The following is a 20,860-nucleotide window of genomic DNA, read 5'->3' on the forward strand; positions in this document are numbered from 1 at the left end:
ATTCAGAAGTTCAGTAGACAGTGTCATACACAGTATGCTTTGGATGTACATTTATGTGAGTCAGAAATACGCATAGCAGATTAAGCAGTTAAAGTATTTTTATATTATTTTTAATTTAAATTACACATGTCTGGCAGCTTCAGCGTCATGTCAAAATAATAGTTAATAAATATGTCTCTCTCAGGCAAGTCAGTATTTTAGTTTGAGCAAGTGATTTTTTTAAAACCCATTTACCATGTCACAGTGTTTAGAAGAAACAAATTGTTTGAGCATTATCCAGAATTCAGTCCTTTGTGAGATGAACTTACAAGTTTAAAATAATTCATGCTTGCCATGTGTACTACAAAATATGTCAGCAAATGTGTTGCAGTGGAGAACAAGACTGGCCAAACATTGAGACGAGTAAATGTATCAGTCAGGAGAAGAATCTTTGAAAATATTGACTAACATGATACAAACAATGACATCTAAAAAAGACCCAGTTGTTTTTATTAAGAGTAAGAGCATTCATGACAAAATGAATGCATCATATATGACTAAATTTTTGGTTTTAATTCTGCGTGATTGTTTGAATATTTGAACTTGATTGATTAGAGAAAAACTTTTGACATATTGCGATGCATGTTTTTGTTGAGATGTTATAGTTTGACATGTTTCATAATGTTTGATATGTTGAAATTCAGGCCTGTATATAATTAATTTCTCCATGCATATTTTATAAAACAACTTCTTTTACGCTAGTTAAAACAATTTTTGTGCCAGTATGGGTGTGACTGATTTTTTAAAACAATTCTTGTGCCAGTATAGGGGTGGTTGATGTTATAAAACAACTCCTTTTGTGCCAGTTTAGTTGTGGTTGCTTTTTTTTTTAAACAACTCCTTTTCTGCGAGTATAGTTGTGATTGATTTTTGAAACAACTCCTTTTGTGCCAGTATAGCGGTGGTTGTGTTTTAGAACAACTCCTTTTGTGCCAGTATAGGGGTGGTTGAGTTTTTTTTAAAAAAAATCATGTGCCAGTATAGGTGTTGTTGTTTTTTTAAAACAACTCTTGTGCCAGTATAGGCATGGTTGATTTTTTAAAAACAACTACTTTTGTGCCAGTATGGGTGTGGTTGAGTTTTTAAAACAAATTTTGTGCCAGTATAGTTGTGGTTGAATTTTTAAAACAAATCTTGTGCCAGTATAGATGTGGTTGATTTTTTTAAAACAACGCCTTTTGTGTCAGTTTAGGTTGTGTCTTGATTAAAACAATATATAGGTATGTGAATAAAATAGAAATTTGTCAAACTTTAACCTCCAAATTATTATATTAGTTTTATTTTCTGTGCATGAAAATTCACACATTCTTTATTGACTACCATAAAACAAATTTTTTTTATTAATACAAAGTTTTCTTTAGATAAATTTTTTGTAAATTAACAAATTTAAGCAGTTCATGACCAGATTTAAAACAATTTTGATTGTTACATACAACTCATTTATATTTGTTGGTGATAAAATTTTACACACACACACACACACACACACACACACATACACATGTACACACACACATTTAACTGTCTTTAATTAATTGAGATTTTAATTAAGTGGACCACACTTTCAGAATCATCTATTTATGTTTGTTTTTTATATTATGTTTGAAATTTGTGCAAATTTTGTATTTAATATCCAAATCGACTTTTAATTTATTTTGATGGTTCTTGGTTTATTATAAATATTTTATAATGCTAAAAATATGTTTTTGTAAGAGAAACACTTCAGATTCAGTAATCTTAAGTTTGTGTTTAACTTGAAATGTATTTGTTTATATATAAAAAGTAAGGTCATTTGTTTCATTAACATCGTAAACTGAACAAGTTTTGGCCAAAATTTGGAATTGTTATAAGAATTATTATTTATTTATTCCTAGTAGCTTTAACACATTTGTAAAAAAATAAAAAGTGGGCTTTTTTGCATTTTAGATCAGTGTTTTTTGTACTTACACTGCACTTAAATTTTGCCAATGTCACTTTTGCAACACAACCATCACCTATAAAAAGAGCTAAAATCATCCTCCTATATGTACGGTAATAAAGCATGCAGTATTGCTTCCCCAGTTCTTAGTCAATTAAGTAAATATATTGAGATTTATTTTGTAACATGTTGTCTAACAGTAGCAACATTTTAGCTCAGAAAGACCCATACTTACACTACGATTAAAATTAAGTTTTCATATTTCCTACTACTAACTGCATAATTGATTGATTACAGCAAATGGTTTTAAAACTTATTTATTAAGTACCAGTATTATATATAAAAAATAAATTGGCAAAAATTTACAAACCTAAGTGAACTCTTGCTTTAAATCCCATCAGTATGCTGCTCTCTTGTAATGTGAGTATGGAGACAGCCCATTAAATTGCTTGAATTTTGTTTTATCGTAATTATTACAAAATTCACTTTCATTAAAAAGTCTGTTTTTTGTGTTTGTGTGCTGTATTATAGTACTGCTTTGATGGATCAGAAAAGGTAGAAAGTTCTTTCACTTACAATTCACATCACATTCATGGCTCCCATGTTAGGAAGAGGGAATACTGTATTATACAACAAATCCTCTGTAATGGCTGAAAAGAAAAGAGTGTATTTGCTAATGTACTATAAACATTTTATATTTCTTTTTTTTTTGTTGTTTCTTTTTAAATTGCAGGTCTTTGTCAAGGTTAATTTTTATTGTAAGCAATAAGATGCTACAGTGATGTCGGTTTTTTTAATTCTCTTTTTGTCTTGGAGCCATCAGTGGCCAAGTGGTCTAAAGTACTCACCCATACAGATAACTGACAGCTCACCTCTATCTACGTGGGTTTGAGTTTCAGCGTGGTCAATGCAGCTTGTGAGAAAGGTTGACAGTAGCTTTCCTTGGGTTGGTGATTATACTGGAGGTTTTCCAGGTTTCTTCCACCATAGCCTATCATGTGCTGAAAATTGGCATTAAACCCACAAAACCAAAAAACAACAAACTCATTTTATCTTGGAGTGATTCCCAGTTATGGCATTTGTAAGGGTAGATAATCCAGGGTTCCATGTTTATTGTTTTTCTCCACCTTGAAGACTTTTCAACATTTGAACCATTTTGAATATGTCATATGAGTTGCTAAAAACCATTATTAAATCAACTTTAAAAAAAGAATCAAACAAAAAATACTATTTTCTATGATCAATTAATAAAGAAGCTTCCTGAATTTTAGATGTGAGCACACACTGGCCAACCCACCAGGTGAGGCCCAAGCTTTAGTGGAGGCAGCACGGGAATTCCTGGCAGCAGAGATGGAAAACTACAACCTGAAATGTCCTAGCTTTCAAGAACATCTCACAGCAGCCATCAATTGCTACAGCTTTGCTATCAAGGTCATTTCCACTGTTGCTGTTTTTTTTATATATATGAACTTTTGTTTTATATGAAGTTCAATAAAAACAACCTGACTTTTTTTATTTTTAAAAAAGTTCTGTATTTCAATAAATAAATCATTTATATATCATGCTAAGACTTTTTCATGCAGATGCCACAAAATGTATCAAAGAAATGTATACTGTACTATCATACATTTTAGATGGAAATGAAATTTTAGAGTGAAACTTTCGTTGACACATGTTTAAATTTTCTGATTTCACTGGTAGCTTTGAAAACAGTATTAGCACAGATGAAGTGGGTAGGGTGTTTGTTGTAATGTCATTGTCTCAGACTCACTTTATTTCTCTGTGTTTCTAAGTTCAATTCCTAGAGTTTGAATAGAATGCATAATTGACACACACCAAAGGGCAGTATTTTTTTTACTCAGGGTTCTTCAGTTTTCTCTACTTTTGCATGATGGATTCTTGAGCAGAAGTGTGTGAGTCATGTGCAGAGGTCATGTTGGCCATCATGGTGTGGGCAAGTCTCTTTACTCAAGTTGTCTCTGCATGATATATCCTCTCATGTGTTAATGTGCAGTTAAAACTTAAGCAACAAATCCTCCATCCTTGGAGCCACCTTGGCTTTCAAGAGTACTAGATGTAAATTGTTATCACTTGTTGTTCTGTCAGAAATTAATACGGCTGAGTTAGCATTTAAAGTCATAGTTGAATGGGGATCTCATTTATTAGATAATCGGGGTTCAGGTAATTGGGGCTCTACCACTATTAAATAATATTTAGGTTTAGAATTATTCATTATCAGCTTAGAATTTTACTTCTGAGCTCTTTCATTTCAGCAAAATATGTATTGAACAATCTTTATATATGACACTAAATAACTCATAGACATGATTTTGTTATTCTAGGTTCATTTAGAGAATAAGCAGGTGTCCTTAGCAGCAGGTCTGTGTATGGAACTTGGTAATGCATTGAAGGTATTGTTCACTTTAACAGTATACTCATACTGAACTAATAGCAAGCTTTATTAAATCTTTTAAACTCTTGATAAATAATTTGAAGAGATTACATGTATTTTTATTGTACAATCTACAGATTCATATGGATAAAGAATTTTCATGTATGTAAAAATATAGAGAAATAAAATCACAAATTTTCTGCATCACGTTGCATTTAAACCTTGGAATGGTTATTTAAATTCAAAGGCAATTAAAAATGTTAACGATAATTTTTTGTTATATTTACTGTTTTGAATTCAGATAGTGATACAGATGATGGCTTATGACAAAAAGCAATTGGTTTTAGCTCACATGGCTTTAAGGCCAAGCAAGTGAATTTATGGTATGGTCTAGCAGCTATTATGTTTTTGTCATCTGTTGATCTACTTGTTCTAATTTCTGTTTTCTTACATCTCAAAACCCGCTTGACCAGTTTTAAATAAATTTCACAGAGTTTCATTCTGGCATGAAAGCCTTTGAGACTGGTGCTAGTGATGCTCATGCACCATCCGATATGGATGCTGTTACTAAAAATAGAAAAATCTTTAAATGGCTTGTTTTCGAAAACAGCTTAATAGAATTTGACTAGATTTGACAGAAAGTACCTGGCAGGGATTTAAAGTTTATTGTATGATGTCAATCAGCCATCAGATTTACTTGCTGTTAATTAATTAAAAAAAGACATTTAGTTTAAAATTTATTATGAAATAAATGCTAAACAGAAATCAGATTAGCTTTGACAGAAAGCATCCAGGAATAATGGTTTTTGTTAATGGACAAATGATGCTGATGTAATTCAAAATATGGATGAAGATACTAAAATTTGGAGAAACCTTGAAATTTCTGTTTGAATAACATGCAATCAACAGCTTGGAAGAAATTTCTATGGAAAGCATCTACTGAGCCAGATTTCTCGGCCAGCTATGCTTGCATTTGGCTATGTGGCAGATGTCAGCTAGGTAAGCAGTGTCAGGCCTACTTGGGCCTCATGTTAGGGATTTACAGTTGTGATTCTGTTAGGCTTTGTTCAACATGAAATAAAAATTGCATGCCAGATCTTTCTGCTTTATAATATTATTTTAAAAATTATGATCTTAATGTGAAAATTTTCTATGTCTATGTAGAAACTAGGGAGACCAGGTGAAGCCATTGCTCATTATCAGAGGGCGGCAGAGCTTCAATCACAGGTAAATCTTCCCTACTGGCCAAAGACTCGCAATGTAAAAACAGTAAAAGTTTGATAACTCAAACTTTAAACATGACTATGTTACATCAGTTAATACTGTGTTCATCCTTGTGTAGGCCTTATCTTTCCAGTATTCAAATAACTGAAATCTCTAATAAATATTTTGGCAACACTTTGTGTTTTTTTTAATTTTTCAATATTTATATGAAAACTTTTGAAATTGGAAGTCCTTTGCTATAACATTTGTACTGGTACATGATTTGTTCATGGAGAAAATACATTCATCATAATTATAAAATAGCTTATATAGACCTAAATAGTAGAAGCAGGGGATTCCATTTATCCAGGAATTTGTAGTGATGAAGCATGTGCATCTTCGCTAGCCAAGGTTCCAGTATGATAACCGTTGTCAAGATGGAAGCATATGAAGAACTACTATATGTTAGAATAGGGACATTTCTCATGCATCCTAGTGACCCATCAAAATGTTCACTTGTTATGCCTTACGGGCTTTTTTTTAAGGTATAATTGTACAAATCAGCAAGCCTAGAGATGAAAGTCTGTAATACTACTCCTTGTCTTGTGTTATTGTTTGCTTTAAGTTTTAACTTTTTGATTTCTCCAAACGATGTCATATTCTCTTAAATGTAGAATAGACAGCATTTGTCATGTATTCTGTGGTCCTAAATGAATTTCAGAACTTTTGGTTCGTTAAAATTTATACCCAGTGTCACAAAAGAGGAATAATAATACAGATCTATTTATAGTTTGATTTTCATCAGGACTATGGTATAATCAGATAATTCGTAGATATATTAGAGTGATATATATGCTACATTGTTTATTTTTGTTTTCTTTCTTGTCTTCATTTCTCTACTTTACAATGAAACACTGCTTTAACATGTTGTGTTATAACATGAATTCAAATATAACACAGTTGTGGCATGTCTCCCATATCTTTTCAATCTCATGACTAATTTTTATTTTTAATTACTGAAACATTTTATTGCCAAAGTAAATGATAGTTAAGAGTTTAATATCTATATGATATGTGATGTATTCTTGAAAAAAATATTTGTCTTTCTTTGAATAAATAAAGATTTTGAAAGTTTCTGTTTTTGAATATTCATCGCAAGTATGTTAATAGTCTGTCACTGCAGTTTGTTGTAGACTTGTTATTTTTTGAAAGATGTCAGCTCAAATAATCTGATAATTTTTCATATGATTTGTATTGGACCATTAACAACATCATTACTATTTCTCTGTGTTTTCAATGCAGTGTCTAAATTGTTGTTAACTCCATGGTAAAGATTAGACTAACAATGCCTGCCCTGTCAACTAGCATCCACACATGTGCTCCAGACATTACCATTGATGAAATAGTTTTATCTTCGGAATCAATAAAATTAATTTGCCTACCTAAAAAGTAATTGCAAATCATCAACTTTAATCCAACAGCAAGTGGTTGTTAAAACACCCAGAGCTGCTTTATTAACAATAATGAAAAGAAATATGATTTCGTCATATTGTCAGCCAATCATCAGGTGATCAAGTGGCCAGCAGCTGAAAATAAATCTTGTCTTTGGTAAACAGTAAACTCTGTCCTCAGTCTCTCAACTTTAACAAGTGGAATGTGATACTTTGTGCTTGAAAATCCTACAAAGGTTTGGAAAAGTCATAACTGTTGTTGGACATATGTCAGAAGCAGTTTTGATCATTACCACATGCATTAACCCATGACACACCCATTCCCCAGCATGTCTTTATCTTACCTCTGAAAGTTAACTGTATTAATATAAATATATCCCAACATTATGTCTTTCATGTAAGTTTTGAAGTCATCATATGACTATACCCATATGCAAAATTTCAGACTCAGTCCTTGTCATTTCCTTAAAATGAAGTCAGAAATACAGATTACATCTTCTCAAAAGGACTTTAATATAAATAGGTCACTTGTCTTTGTCATTCTAGACTGTTACATGCACTGCTACTGTAGTTGGATGCTGACAGGAACAGAACCATTTTAGTTGTATGGGTGGAGTGATTTGTTGTTATAAACAAAAGTCTCATCCCTGGATTTGCTGTGCATTAGTGCAGAGTTTTGGTATCAACATGTTTCAAACCATATATGGATCTTGCTTCTCTTTTAAACTGTTTGTTGAAGATCACTCTTCTTTACCCATAAAATCAAATTGTTGCTTACAAAGAATGATTGAAGCTAGTTCAGAGGTGACATTGTACCACATGTATATATTGAGAATCTCTGAGGTAGTTTGCTGTTTTTATCTCAAGTACATTGCTTGGTCAAATACCTGTGTATGAGTTTCAGTTATCTTTATTTTATTAGCCTAAATAAAAGTTTCTTATCAGAATCTCCCAGTGCCTGATTTGGGCATTTTATTGTTTGTTAAAAAGTGTCCCAGGGGACATGTCCTGCATAAATATGTCTGAAAATGTACCAGTAGCATAACTACCTGTACAGAAGTACAACACTGTATACAAATAAATCTATTAAAAAAAAGAGAAGAATGAAAAGATGTTTTTTGTATTCCCAGTGTACACATCCCAAATACTTGGACTGTACCACTGTATTATATAGTGTTTCATAACTTGGTACATGTTTATTAGAAAGAAATTACATATTCGGATTTGAATGGAATCTAGCATATAAATTTTAATTAAATTGTGCTTCTTTGTACACATTTGTTATGAAGTTACTATTATAGATACAATCAGATAAGTTGATGAGTTCATTATGTACTTAAAGTTTTACACTGTTCAGTTGCCAGTTCTCTTATACATGTATATGTTAGGCATGATTCTTTACCAGTTGTTTTACACATGCTTGGGTTAGTGCATGGTTCTTTGCCAGCTGTCTTATACATGCATGTGTTAGTGTATGGTTCTTTGCCAACTCTCTTATACATGCATGTGTTAGTGCATGGTTCATTACCAGTTGTTTTACACATGCTTGTGTTAGTGCATGGTTCTTTGTCAGCTCTGTTATACATGCATATGTTAGTGCATGGTTCTTTGCCAACTCTCTTATACATGCATGTGTTAGTGCATGGTTCTTATATACATGCATGTGTTAGAGCATGGTTTTCTGCAATAAAATTATATATTAAATATAGTACTCACTGTTTAAAGTAACTCTTATTTGTGTTCCCTGACCCCACTCTTATAACCAAAAGGATAAACATGCAGATTTTATGTACTTAAATGCCTTATCTCAACATTGCACAGTGTTATGTAACATGATGGGACCCCAACCTTTGGGCCATTGCTGGGTTTCACTGTATTTGTATTTTTTTGTCTGTAATATTTGTCTCTATTGTTGTCAAGCCATATTTGAGTCCCTCAGATGCTTTGTGAGCTATGGTTTTGCAACATATTCAAGTCCCTCAGATGCTTTGTGAGCTATGGTTTTGCACCATATTCAAGTCCCTCAGATGCTTTGTGAGCTATGGTTTTGCACCACTTAACACCATTCAGGCTGATCAAAATCCCTTAACCCAACATCCTGGATAATTCATTTTTGAGGTTGGACAAGTAACTTTTTCTGAAAGCACTATTCTAGGAAAAGTGCTTGTATTTGCTTTTTTCAAACAAATTGAGCAAGCACATCACCTACTAATTTGAATAAAGTGAGTCAATTCATTGAAAGGTATTTTACCAACATTAGTGTTGGAATCTTTTATGAACTGAGTAAATGACAGCGATGATTCTTTATATTTGTAGTCTACCCAGAGGATAATATGGCTATGTGATATTGTGTTTTTGAGAAGCAAAATGATTATGCAGATTTAAGAGCCTATGTTATATCAAAATGGCCAAATATGTTATCTTCACTTTACAAGTTGTTGTCAACCCAGGTGATCTTTTCAGTATGGATGAAATGAATGTACGGAACTATTTTTGCAATTTCAAGTAATAAGGAACATTCATTGAAGGAAAATTCAAATAAATGTGGAGGGATCAAATGTAGCTTCGTAAGACTGCCACTGTCTTTGAGGTAACTATTTCTCCAGTTTCTCCAAGGAGACATAATCCAGACTCTAGTTAATGAACAGTGGAGCAAATTATAAGCATCACCATTTTACCTTTTTATTTTCTATGTTCGTGTTAATTTTTTTTCTTGGAATTAAAAATATCTTCAGGCAGGACATTATATGTCACAGTTGATATCAATTGAATTTCATGATGTTGAATATCATAATTTGTTAATTTTTGTACACTTTTTTTATTTTAACAGAGTCCCCTGGACTGTCTAACATCTCTGAGTCATGTAGCCTCCAGTAAAATAACAACAAGTAAGTCTCAATGACACTCGGTTATGATTTGATGTGGAAAGAAAAAGACATTGATTAAATCTTGTCCTTATAATTGCCACATGACGAGTTTGTCAAAATCTCACAGACATTATGGCTAGTTGTACCTGTCTCATGGTTTGTGAATGTTTGTTTAGTTTATCAACCTTTTAAAATGGTACAGTTTTAATATCATAATTTGACAGGTATGCAATTTTGGTAGAACATAGATTTTACTTAATTTCATTTTCACATACACTTAAATTTAATTCCTATAGAATTATATTGGTGTTAGTATGGACATAGTCATTTAAAAAAAAAATTCAGTGTCTGTGATGAAAGAAATTTAACTTTAAATTTTTTTTAGCATGATTCAGTAAATAATAAGGTGTTTTGTAGGAAATATTTATCAGAGATACTAGGTATTAGATTTTTGAAGCCAAGCTAGTTCTTCTGATTAACATACATTTGACAGCCTAGAAAGCTGAAATCTGGAGATTTAAAATATTTGGTAAGGAAATGTCACTTAAATTAGTGGTATTTCTTCAGTCTGTTTTTTTAGTGTGAAAGCACCAAAATAACCATAATTAAATAAGTTTCAGTTATCTATTATTAATATATTTTACAATGATATATGTGGGCAAAAAATGATGTTGCTGCAGTGGTAATACCACTTGTATCATCACCATGGTGATATCACCTTTGGAACCACTTTCTTTTCCATTTAGGAAGTATGTCTGCCATTATATGTGTTATTCAGACCTGTATTTCCATATTTATGCCTATTTAATTTTTTCATCAATTCTTTCTCCCTCTTTTATCCTTTCATCTCTATCCCCATCAGGATGAACAGATTTTGAAATTTGTCAAGACTGTACCCTCTGGTATATATTTATGTAATATTTGGAAAGGCACCATCAATAATGCCAAAAAATGAACCCCAAACAAGAAAACGTATGTTTCAAGCATTTACTTTTTTACTTCCATATTGTCATTGACTGGACTTACATGACCTTTTGCTATTTGATATTTTGTGTCACCCATGTATTATTGTATACTTGCTACATTTGATGACAGATAGTAAAAGTTGCTAAGAAAATTGTGATTGTATATAGTAATAACATTTTTTAAATAGCAGTTTTAACTGTCACTACTATCATATTAATGCATGAAAATGATGGAGAAATCAGTGTCAGTTGACAACTGAAATTAAGTAACAGTCAAACTTTGGGTGCATTGTCTGTTCCAAAATAGACTGCAAGTTTGCCAAAACACAAAGATTCAAATCTGAAAGAAGAAATAAACAAAATTAGAAACCAAAATCCTTAAAAGAAAACTCACAATCATTCAAATCTGTTGCCTAATTATGTTACAGTGTTACACTCTGGAGTCTGTAGCACACCAAATTTATTATATTGGAGCTTTTCAAGAATATCTGAGGCAATTTGGTACATTGTAAGTTTCCTAAGAATATATGAGGCAATTTGGTACATTAGAAGTTCCTAAGAATATCTGAGGCAATTTGGCACATTGGAAGTTCCCAAGAATATCTGAGGCAATTTGGTTCATTGGAAGTTCCTAAGAATATATGAGGCAATTTGGTACATTGGAAGTTCCTAAGAATATATGAGGCAATTTGGTACATTGGAAGTTCCCAAGAATATCTGAGGCAATTTGGTACTTTGGAAGTTCCTAAGAATATATGAGGCAATTTGGTACATTGAAAGTTCTTAAGAATATATGAGGCAATTTGGAACATTGGAAGTTCCTAAGAATATCTGAGGCAATTTGGTACATTGGAAGTTCCTAAGAATATCTGAGGCAATTTGGTACATTGGAAGTTCCTAAGAATATATGAGGCAATTTGGTACATTGGAAGTTCCTAAGAATATCTGAGGCAATTTGGTACATTGAAAGTTCCTAAGAATATCTGAGGCGATTTGGTACATTGGAAGTTCCTAAGAATATATGAGGCAGTTTGGTACATTGGAAGTTCCTGAGCATATCTGAGGCAATTTGGTACATTGGAAGTTCCTAAGAATATATGAGATTTTGTCAATGCTCAACAGTTAAAAAGGATAAAAAGAGAGAAGAAACAGAATTTGTACAAATTCTTTTTGGCCATTAGGCTGTCAGTCTCTCTGAGGGAATAATATTTTTTAGTAAAAGGGCATTTTGAAAACTTGAGGAGGAATGATATGCATTGCTGATATTGGGAAAATAATCCTCTCATATGGAAGGTGTACATGTATGGATTAAAATTAAGATCTACTTGTAATACATAGACACACCAAGACATGATCATGTTCTTTTGACCATTTTACTTTGCAGTCATATTACTTGAAAATAAAACATTGCTAATGATAACTGTCCCTAACATGATTTGATAAACTACTAATAAGTAGACTAGTAGTTCCCAAGGTCACCATAATATGACCTTTTGTCATTGCCTATCAGATATCATTTATGTTGGAGATCTTGATTTTGATCTAATTGCCTTGATAGTATTGTGATAAATTGCATGCTTTGCACTTTATCAGTCTGAGGTTAAATCTTCAGTGCAAGCATGTGTAAAGTTAATTGGTTGCGCTTCCAAGACTGATAGTTTCCTTAAGGTATTTTATATTTTCTGCCAAACTGACTAAGCTACACAACTGCCTTGACAACCTGTAGTACAGTTTTATACATGTGATTTAAACTTCTTTTGTACTTAAAATGAAAAATGTTTGAAGTTTAAAAATGAAAATGTTTGAAGTTTAAAAATGAAAAGGTTTGAAGTTTAAAAATGAAAATGTTTGAAGTTTAAAAAATGATACAGGTGATACAAATATGATATTTGTTACAGAGGACTATGACGGTGCTCTTGGGGTCTTTACGGAGATGGCATATCTAGCCCAAGAGAGGGGAGGTAAGGTTAGCTAGAAATCAGCAGACAAAATTTGGCTTGTTATTATCACATGTTAGAGCTGTAAAATACATACAAATGTGTGCTTATAAGACAGAGGGAATATTTGTTTGTAAAATCATTGTCAGTTTTACCATTATACTAATTAGTCGTTTTGTTTCACTTGCACAAACATTGTGGAAATTAGTATCACATTTCCAGTGGCATCCACAATGGCATCAGCATTCTTGTCAATTTAAATGTTTTTTGTTAAAGGGAATCCATTGTTGCATGGATGCAGGTGAAATTTCAGTTCTGACAAAATTGTATTAGTTTGCGTAAGTTTCTTTTTATGATCTGAAAGGATATCATTCTTGTATATCAGTCTTATGAGCAGAAATGTCCATTTTCCATGTTTCTTAAAAGATACATTTCCCATTAATATTGTTGTGTTAGTGTATATATGTATGTATTTATGTCAGTATGTATGTATGTGTGTGTGTGTATGTGTGTATGTATGTATATATGTATTTATGTATGTATGTATGTATGTAAGTATGTATGTATGTATGTATGTATGTATGTATGTATGTATGTATGTAGCACCTTTGATAGTTATGAGATTGAAAAATTGATTACTAGCATTCTTATTCCTTCAATCTTACAATAGTGGCTCATAAGAATTGATACATCCTTGCTAGCCAAGGTTCCAGTATGTTAACCCTATCTACACCTTGGTGGATCGAGCAGATATTTTAGTGCTTTGTCCTAGCAACATCTATTGGATTTCATGATTTGCCTCCCTTAGTATCTAATGTCAATAAACCAATAGCAAATAACAGCAGTGCATTTTTTATCTGCAAAAAATGGTGGAGACAATTGATTTTGAAGGGATACTTTGTAAGTTTAACATTGAAAGTCTGACTATGTACCAGAGAGAAGCCATTACAAGTGTATTTGAGTGAAAGGTATTTGTACAAACACAGACTAGCAGTGGAAAATTGCTTATTTATGAGTCCATTCAAGCTGTGCGGTCCCCTTGTCTCAGTCATGTAAGAACAGTGTTCAAATTTGAACAACCTAATTTGACTGATGTGGTGTGGCTTGCCCCGCATCCAGTGAAATTCACAGACCTGAAGCACAGAAATATCTGCTTGATCTGCCAGGGTGTGGATATGGTTAACAAATTGAACCTTGGCTAGTGAAGATGGAATGGACATGAATGACAAATGTGTTTTAAAATGCAGGTTCTGGTGTTAATGGCAAGCCTATTGGTGCATACTGTGACATTCTCACTAGATGCGAGGTGACCAGGGTTTTGCTACTTATGCTACTACAGGTTTGTGTGACTAAATAAAAGCAAGAGTTACTTACAGTAAATAAAATGAAACCTGATAATTGCTAAATAAGTTTCCTACTTAGATTTAATTAACTTTGAAGTAGCAAATATTCATTTTCTACTTTTACTTGTGGGGTCACAGCTTGGTATTTAATTGGGTCATAAGATGTAGTCAGTGAAAACTAGGCAAATGTGACCTATATTTTACAGTTTGATGATTTAGGCTTGCCTTTGTGTCACGAGGAGTGCTACTTTAATGGGTAACATTATGCTTTTTTCACAAAATTAAGTTTTTTTCTGTTAAGGTTTCAACACTAGTTGAATGAAAACTATGCACCTGATGAACATATAGGTTTGCAGTCCAAAAGAGATGATTTTCTTTGTTTGATTGATTTTTAAAAATAAAATATATTAGTAAAACAGCAATTTAGTGAAGTTAGTGCATAATTGCTTTACTTCTTTAATAAATTTTCATGGATTATCAGTAATGGATTACCCGCACTGCCTGCAAGATTTGGGACAACGTATATTAATTATAGCTTACAGGTAGATATGATGATGATTCAGTAGATTTTCTTGCTATTATTATATGATGAATTGTGCTTAGATTACATTGAAATTAGACAGTAAATAGAGGCACTCCACCTTCAGAGTCATTTATAGATCATGATGAACACAACAAATGCGGATATCAGTTTATACACAGTAAAACTTGGTCAGTGTGACCAATATTTCATGTTTCAGAAACCTGTGCTTCCTTTGGATTGAGCTCTGTTTCTCCGGGTTAGGCTTTGCATTTAGGCCATTTTCTCAGACACTACTGCACATAAATTCATGTAAATTTGTATTTAGATGTGTCATGTGGATTACTACACCTTTCAGTGTAAAGTAGTTCACTGTGAACTGTATTTTACTCTTATTGATTTTGGCTATTCTTTGCATTGCTAATTTTCTCAGTCACTATTACCTTTGGAGTAGCAAAAATTGGTATGTAATTGCTACTTCTGTTGAGACAGCTATTGTGTGGTTCATTGACTTGGGCTGAGCTTAGTTCCTTGAGGTTATTTTTGGTATTAGGCAATTTTTTCCCCCAACTTTTGCTCATAAAGTGACTTAAGTTGGTATTTAGAGGTGTTATGAAAAGTAAAACAACAGTTTGTGAAAAGTATGTGACTGTGACCTATATTTATGGTATAGTGATTTTGGTTAACCTTTATGTTTCGTTCATCGACTCATACACTATTGCCTGTGGAGTCATAAAAATAAAAAAAAACAGGAATCTGAGTGTCTGGATTTACAGATTCCTTTTAGCACCACCTGAAGCAGTTTTTTTTTTCCCATCGAATACATTACTTAATCATATTAATGTTAGAAAGAAGCTTGATACCTCTTGAATCTGGCAATTACAGTAAGATAAGAAAATTCCATCTATGGCCCATATCGATAAAAGGAAACTCTTTTCAACCCCACTGCTTACCTCCCCTCAACACCACTAGATGGATTCAGTTGTTTACTTACTTTTAACTTGATACAACATACATGATATCTTGTTCCTTTCTCAAAATCGAAGTTAACCTTGTGGATTATTGACTATCCATCGATAAAGTCAGTGCAGTATTTAGTGTAAAGATGCTTACTACATAATCTTGTGAAATTTGTTGATATGTATATACATTTTTCTGACATTGTGTTCCATGTGATATCACTGGTGCCCAATGTTGGTTGTTTTTGCACTCACTGCTGATATTTATTCATGCAGGTGAACACTTTCAGTTTGTTGTTTCCCAGAAATGTTGTCATTCTTGTTTTTCAGAAACTTGATAGAATACGAAAATATGTTAGCTTCATGTAGGCCTCCATATATATTAGTTAGACACAAAAAAAGATATACATGTGTCCTTACATGCATGAACAGAAATAAGGTGTTACTCAGATTGGAAAATATTTACACAAAATTACAAAACTCAATAGTAGATACATGTTTAGCTGTTGTATTCTACAAGCTGTTAAAGTTTAAAAAGGTTAAACTGTTTCTCAAACTTTACTGTTTTATTTTACAACCTTGTAAATATTTCGGGCCCGAGGAAATATTGTTGACATAGGCGGGTTTCGAGATAAGTGTTGGGGGGGAGGTGGGTCTGGAAAAAAATACAAGTTAAATTCGTCAGTATGGGGTGACCTGTCGTCAGTGAGTAGCACTTACACTTTGAGAAAAGAAACAATGGAAATTTTGAATACATGAAGACAAAACCAGTGTGAAATACACTTGTATATTGACAAATTACATTTTGGTTACCTTTATGTAATAAAATCCACAATAAAATATTGCATCAGTCACATCCTGATATGAAAAACATTCACTATGATATTCAATGTCGGTATCAGCACATGGTTGCATAGTTGTTATATACATGCTTCAAGTACATGTACTTAAATTGTCCTAGATTTTGGTTAGTTTGGTCCCATGTCATTGAGGCTACCAAGGGGATGGGTCTATTCACAGGGAAATGAAAACATGTCAACAAGTTGGTTTAAACAGTACATCTATTTAGTTACAGAAGTCATCATGAAAAACACAAAAAAGTGAACAAGAGATATGCAGCTGATATGATTAATGAAGGCATAATATTGTATATATTGACACATGCTAAATAAAGTTAAAAAGGAAACTGTCACAGCACAATAAACTTGTTTTAAACACAGATCACTTTGACAAATGCAAGAATCCATAAGATTTCATTGCTTTTATTTAAGTTGCCGTGCGAGGCCAACTTTATAGGACCAAACAGAAGCCTATTTTTTTTCTCCGACCGCAACATCAACTAATTGTTGAATAAAGTAAAGGTTGGAACTGGCCGCTTGCTGACATAAATGATCAGGTGGGAAAATTGAAGCCTGTCAGCAAGATCAACTAATTGTTGAACAAAGAATGGGTCGGAACTGGCAGTTTGTCAACATAAATGATCAGAAAACAAAGGATTTGTTCAAGCTGGTACCAACAGCTTCTGTTGACATGTACGTTTATTTTTTTGTCTCGACATCGACGTAAGCATGACAGTTTTGGTAGTAATAGTAGACCAAGGGACCGGGACTTTGCTTTTTTGTTGAAATAGGCAGCTTGTCGATATAAGTGGGTAGGACTGTATTACAAAACATTACTTTTGTGACTTAAACGTTTGTAAGCACAGTGTGACCTGTAAATTAAAATTTTGCAATCAAAATGAACAAAATTAAATTATATCATCAAACTTGTCTATATATTTTTTATATAATTCTTAATCCATGCAACAAATTATTTTCAATAATCTTCAGTACCTTGATGGTCATAAATAAGAGTTTTGTATTTTCAATTCTTGTTTACAAAAAGAACTTGAATCATCATTAATGAAATGTTTTTCTTCAGAAATTGATTTGTTAGAATAATTTTTCGCATGAATATAAAATGAAAGGTGACCAGAGTTGTATCTTTGGTGAACTTCTTATCTAAAGTTTTAGATTTTTTCCCCATATTTATCACTTATGAGTGACATAATTTGGTATGTAATATGTGTACAATGAATACTAATGCCATCTGAAAACTGGGTAACTGTAACCTATATTTCATGGTTCACTGATTTGTGCTTAATCTTTGCATTGAACTCAGTTTCTGTGGATTAGGGTTTGTCACTGTCATTTTTGTTGACAGTTACTGGTCGAGTCACATTAGGATGGCATTTAGATATGTCAGTCTATGGTTCAAGAAGCAAACTTCTACAAAGACTAGTACCCCATGAATGAAAATGAATTCTCAGTATTCATGGATTGCAACCTAGCAATACTGTACTTCCATTGGCAATTTCTTGTCTCACTACTAATCATTACCTCCAAAGTCAACACAGAATGTCCAGTATGACCCATTTGTTTGTGAACAAAATGTATACATGTTTTTTGACCATCTGGTAAATAGCAGTGGCGGTCCAGGTTAGATTATCTAAGAATATGAACTGTAGTTCTTGGGTATCTTAGTCTTGGCTGTCTGAATATTCAGCGGATAAAATGTTTCATGCTCTTAAAAAAATTTGTAGACTACAGTTAACGGCATAATGGTCGTGATCATAAAATTAAGTGATAATGTCACATTTTATATAGGAGCACATCACATGTTAACAGCATATCGATAATCTCACATTTTACGTAGGAGGATTTCACATATTTAATGCATATTGGTAACGAGTTGATAGCAGTGACCAAGTATTAGTAAATTAAACAATGTTTTTGCTTGCAGTGTAAAGACAGTTTGTTTTAATTACTTATGTGTAATGTTTTCTTAAGTGATATTGTTAAGTAAAGAAACTAATAAAACTGTAGTTAAAGGTGAAAACCAGATGTGTAACATACAAGAGGAAGGCAGATAGAATTGAAGAGTTTTTAACATATCAAATACGATAAAATTAAATAATCCTGACAAAGATTTAATATGATACCAGATTGGAACTTTCAGGACTACTACTAGATGAACCAGGCACATTTAATCCCTTATATATATTCGGATGCCTACATGAAGCTAACATATTTTTAGTACTCCCACAATGCTAGATAGATAAATTATGACATTAAGATGATGTCTGCATCAGTAACTTATTTTTTAAATGGTTTATTAAAGATTAACATGTTAAAATAATTATGAATTACGGATGTATACTCCACCCGTTCCCCATTTCTACACTTCACCTAACATTTTAATTTCAAATTTAAAGTAAATTTGCTATAAATTTACTTACTTTTTTGGGTTTAAATTTGTATATGCATACTACAAGGCATGGTGTATTATGAAGCAGTCTGTTCATCTGTTGGAAGTTTTTGAGTCTGCATTGTAACTTGGGTTATCCTCAATGTACAATTATCAAACTTTTTTGGATGGCTTGCACTTGAGGTAGGGAAGTACCCTGTTGATTTGGAATCCAATTGTAAAAGGTCAATGTCACTGTGACTGATAGAAAATAAAGCTTACCTCACAATAACATGAATTGTTCATGATCCACTTACCAAGCTCAGTGGATGGGGTGAACTTGAGATAAGGAAAAAGCTTATTGATTTGGAAGTGACAAGGTCAAAGGTCAAAGTCACTGTAACTAAAAAAGAGAAAAATGGTTTCTGCACAATAACTCTACTTTTCCAACAGTAGCAGTTACCAAGATTTGAGGATGGCTTGCACATGAGGTAAGGAAAGAAGAAGCCAATTGATTTGAGAGCTAAAGGTCAAGGTTACTGCTTTTGAAAAAAGGATTTTTTTTTTGCATAATAGCTTATTCTAAGCCGTGTACCTTGATCAAAAGTTGCATACATCTTGCACTTGCATTGTGACCCAACAAAAAATGGGTTTTGCAAAATAACTGTGGATGGCTTGCATTTAGGGTAATAAATAAACATTTCGATTCTGGGATCTAAATGTAAGCAGCTAAAGTCATGGTTGGAATAATAATAAAAAAATAGTTTCAGCACATTTAGTTCAAGACCACATACCTTGACCAAAGGCTGAGATCATAGACATCCAGTAATCTCCAAGTCAACCATACTCTAGAAGTTCCTGTACAGAAGACTATTAAACATGGGGTTAGCATATAAAGTGTCAGTCATGGTACTCTTGTTGTGTAATTGCAAAATATGACATTTACATAGGTATGTAAATTTGTGAATGGGGATTTCAATCCAGTTGTCTCTCAATACAGTAAAACCTGTTATGAGAGACCGCCCCTTCTGCCAAATAAAAGCGGTCTCTCAAGACAGGTGGTCTCTCATAAGAGGTGTGTGAAAATGGACTGGTTTTCAGGGTCAATAGTTAGCATTGTTGAAAAATAAATAATACCCATACTCACTGTACATGTATCATATCCTTTATTCATGAATCTTGTTAAATAATGCATGCATTCCTCTCAAAATATCTTTATATAATAAAGATATACATCTATCAAACGAGAATAAAATTTATATTTCAACATTACATTAATATATACAAAAAATGAACAGTTAGATATGATGTATATATCTTATTTTATACACTTATTCACTTGTTTTTTTAAAAGAAATCCATTATACTTCTTTGTTGACATGTTTTACTCAGCTATTTGGTCTGAACATGTATCTCAATTATTGCCCTTTCATGAATCAACTTCCCACTTACTGGTATGTTTTTACTCCTTGCAACACAAAACCACTCCCATACTCGCTCGTTCAGATCTCCGTAAACTGTCCGTCGTGCCGTGGCATATTTCCTCTGTGCTTGTGCACCTTTCTGCCATTCATTTCTAATGGACTTCTTGTCTTTGATTACATTTTGAACTTGCGTTTTACCGACGCTTAAGCTGACTGCTATTTTGCGAGTGGTCTCGCCTTTTTCATTTCTTTCAATGACATTAATCCTTTCTTCCAGTGTTAAAATTTTTCTTTCTTTCAGCGGAGATTCTGCCGTTGTTATTAGTGTTGACGTTATAAAGACTATCGGTTTTGATCAGGTTTTGGGGAATTGTGGAATAAATATATATTATGTACCAATGAATGAAACCAAAAGACATAATTAACTCATCAGGAAACAATACTGTACATTTATTCTGAGATGAAGTTTAAATCAACAGCGTTATAGCTCGATAAACAAATGTTCCGACCATCTCCACCCACGTAAACAGATTGTGGCTTGGTGAAACACTAACAAAAGAAATAAAATATAATTTAAAAAAAATCCGGAAATGATTCTCACTTACTAGTATTAAAGA

General features: G+C 32.7%; 1 protein-coding gene across 1 annotated transcript in view; it reads left to right on the forward strand.

Moving 5' to 3' along the window:
- LOC149803517 (40-kDa huntingtin-associated protein-like) overlaps positions 1-20,860 on the forward strand; it is a 42,871-nt gene that overhangs the window by 14,441 nt on the left and 7,570 nt on the right. The window contains exons 4-9 of the mRNA XM_089953265.1: positions 3,229-3,388; positions 4,300-4,368; positions 5,514-5,576; positions 9,834-9,891; positions 12,734-12,796; positions 14,020-14,111. Of these exons, the coding sequence (XP_089809391.1) occupies positions 3,229-3,388; positions 4,300-4,368; positions 5,514-5,576; positions 9,834-9,891; positions 12,734-12,796; positions 14,020-14,111 (505 nt within the window). The remainder of the gene's footprint in view (positions 1-3,228; positions 3,389-4,299; positions 4,369-5,513; positions 5,577-9,833; positions 9,892-12,733; positions 12,797-14,019; positions 14,112-20,860) is intronic.

This window comes from Sinohyriopsis cumingii, chromosome 3 (assembly GCF_028554795.1).
Source record: "Sinohyriopsis cumingii isolate HCF-2022 chromosome 3, ASM2855479v2, whole genome shotgun sequence".
In the NCBI taxonomy this organism is placed as follows: Eukaryota; Metazoa; Mollusca; class Bivalvia; order Unionida; family Unionidae; genus Sinohyriopsis; species Sinohyriopsis cumingii.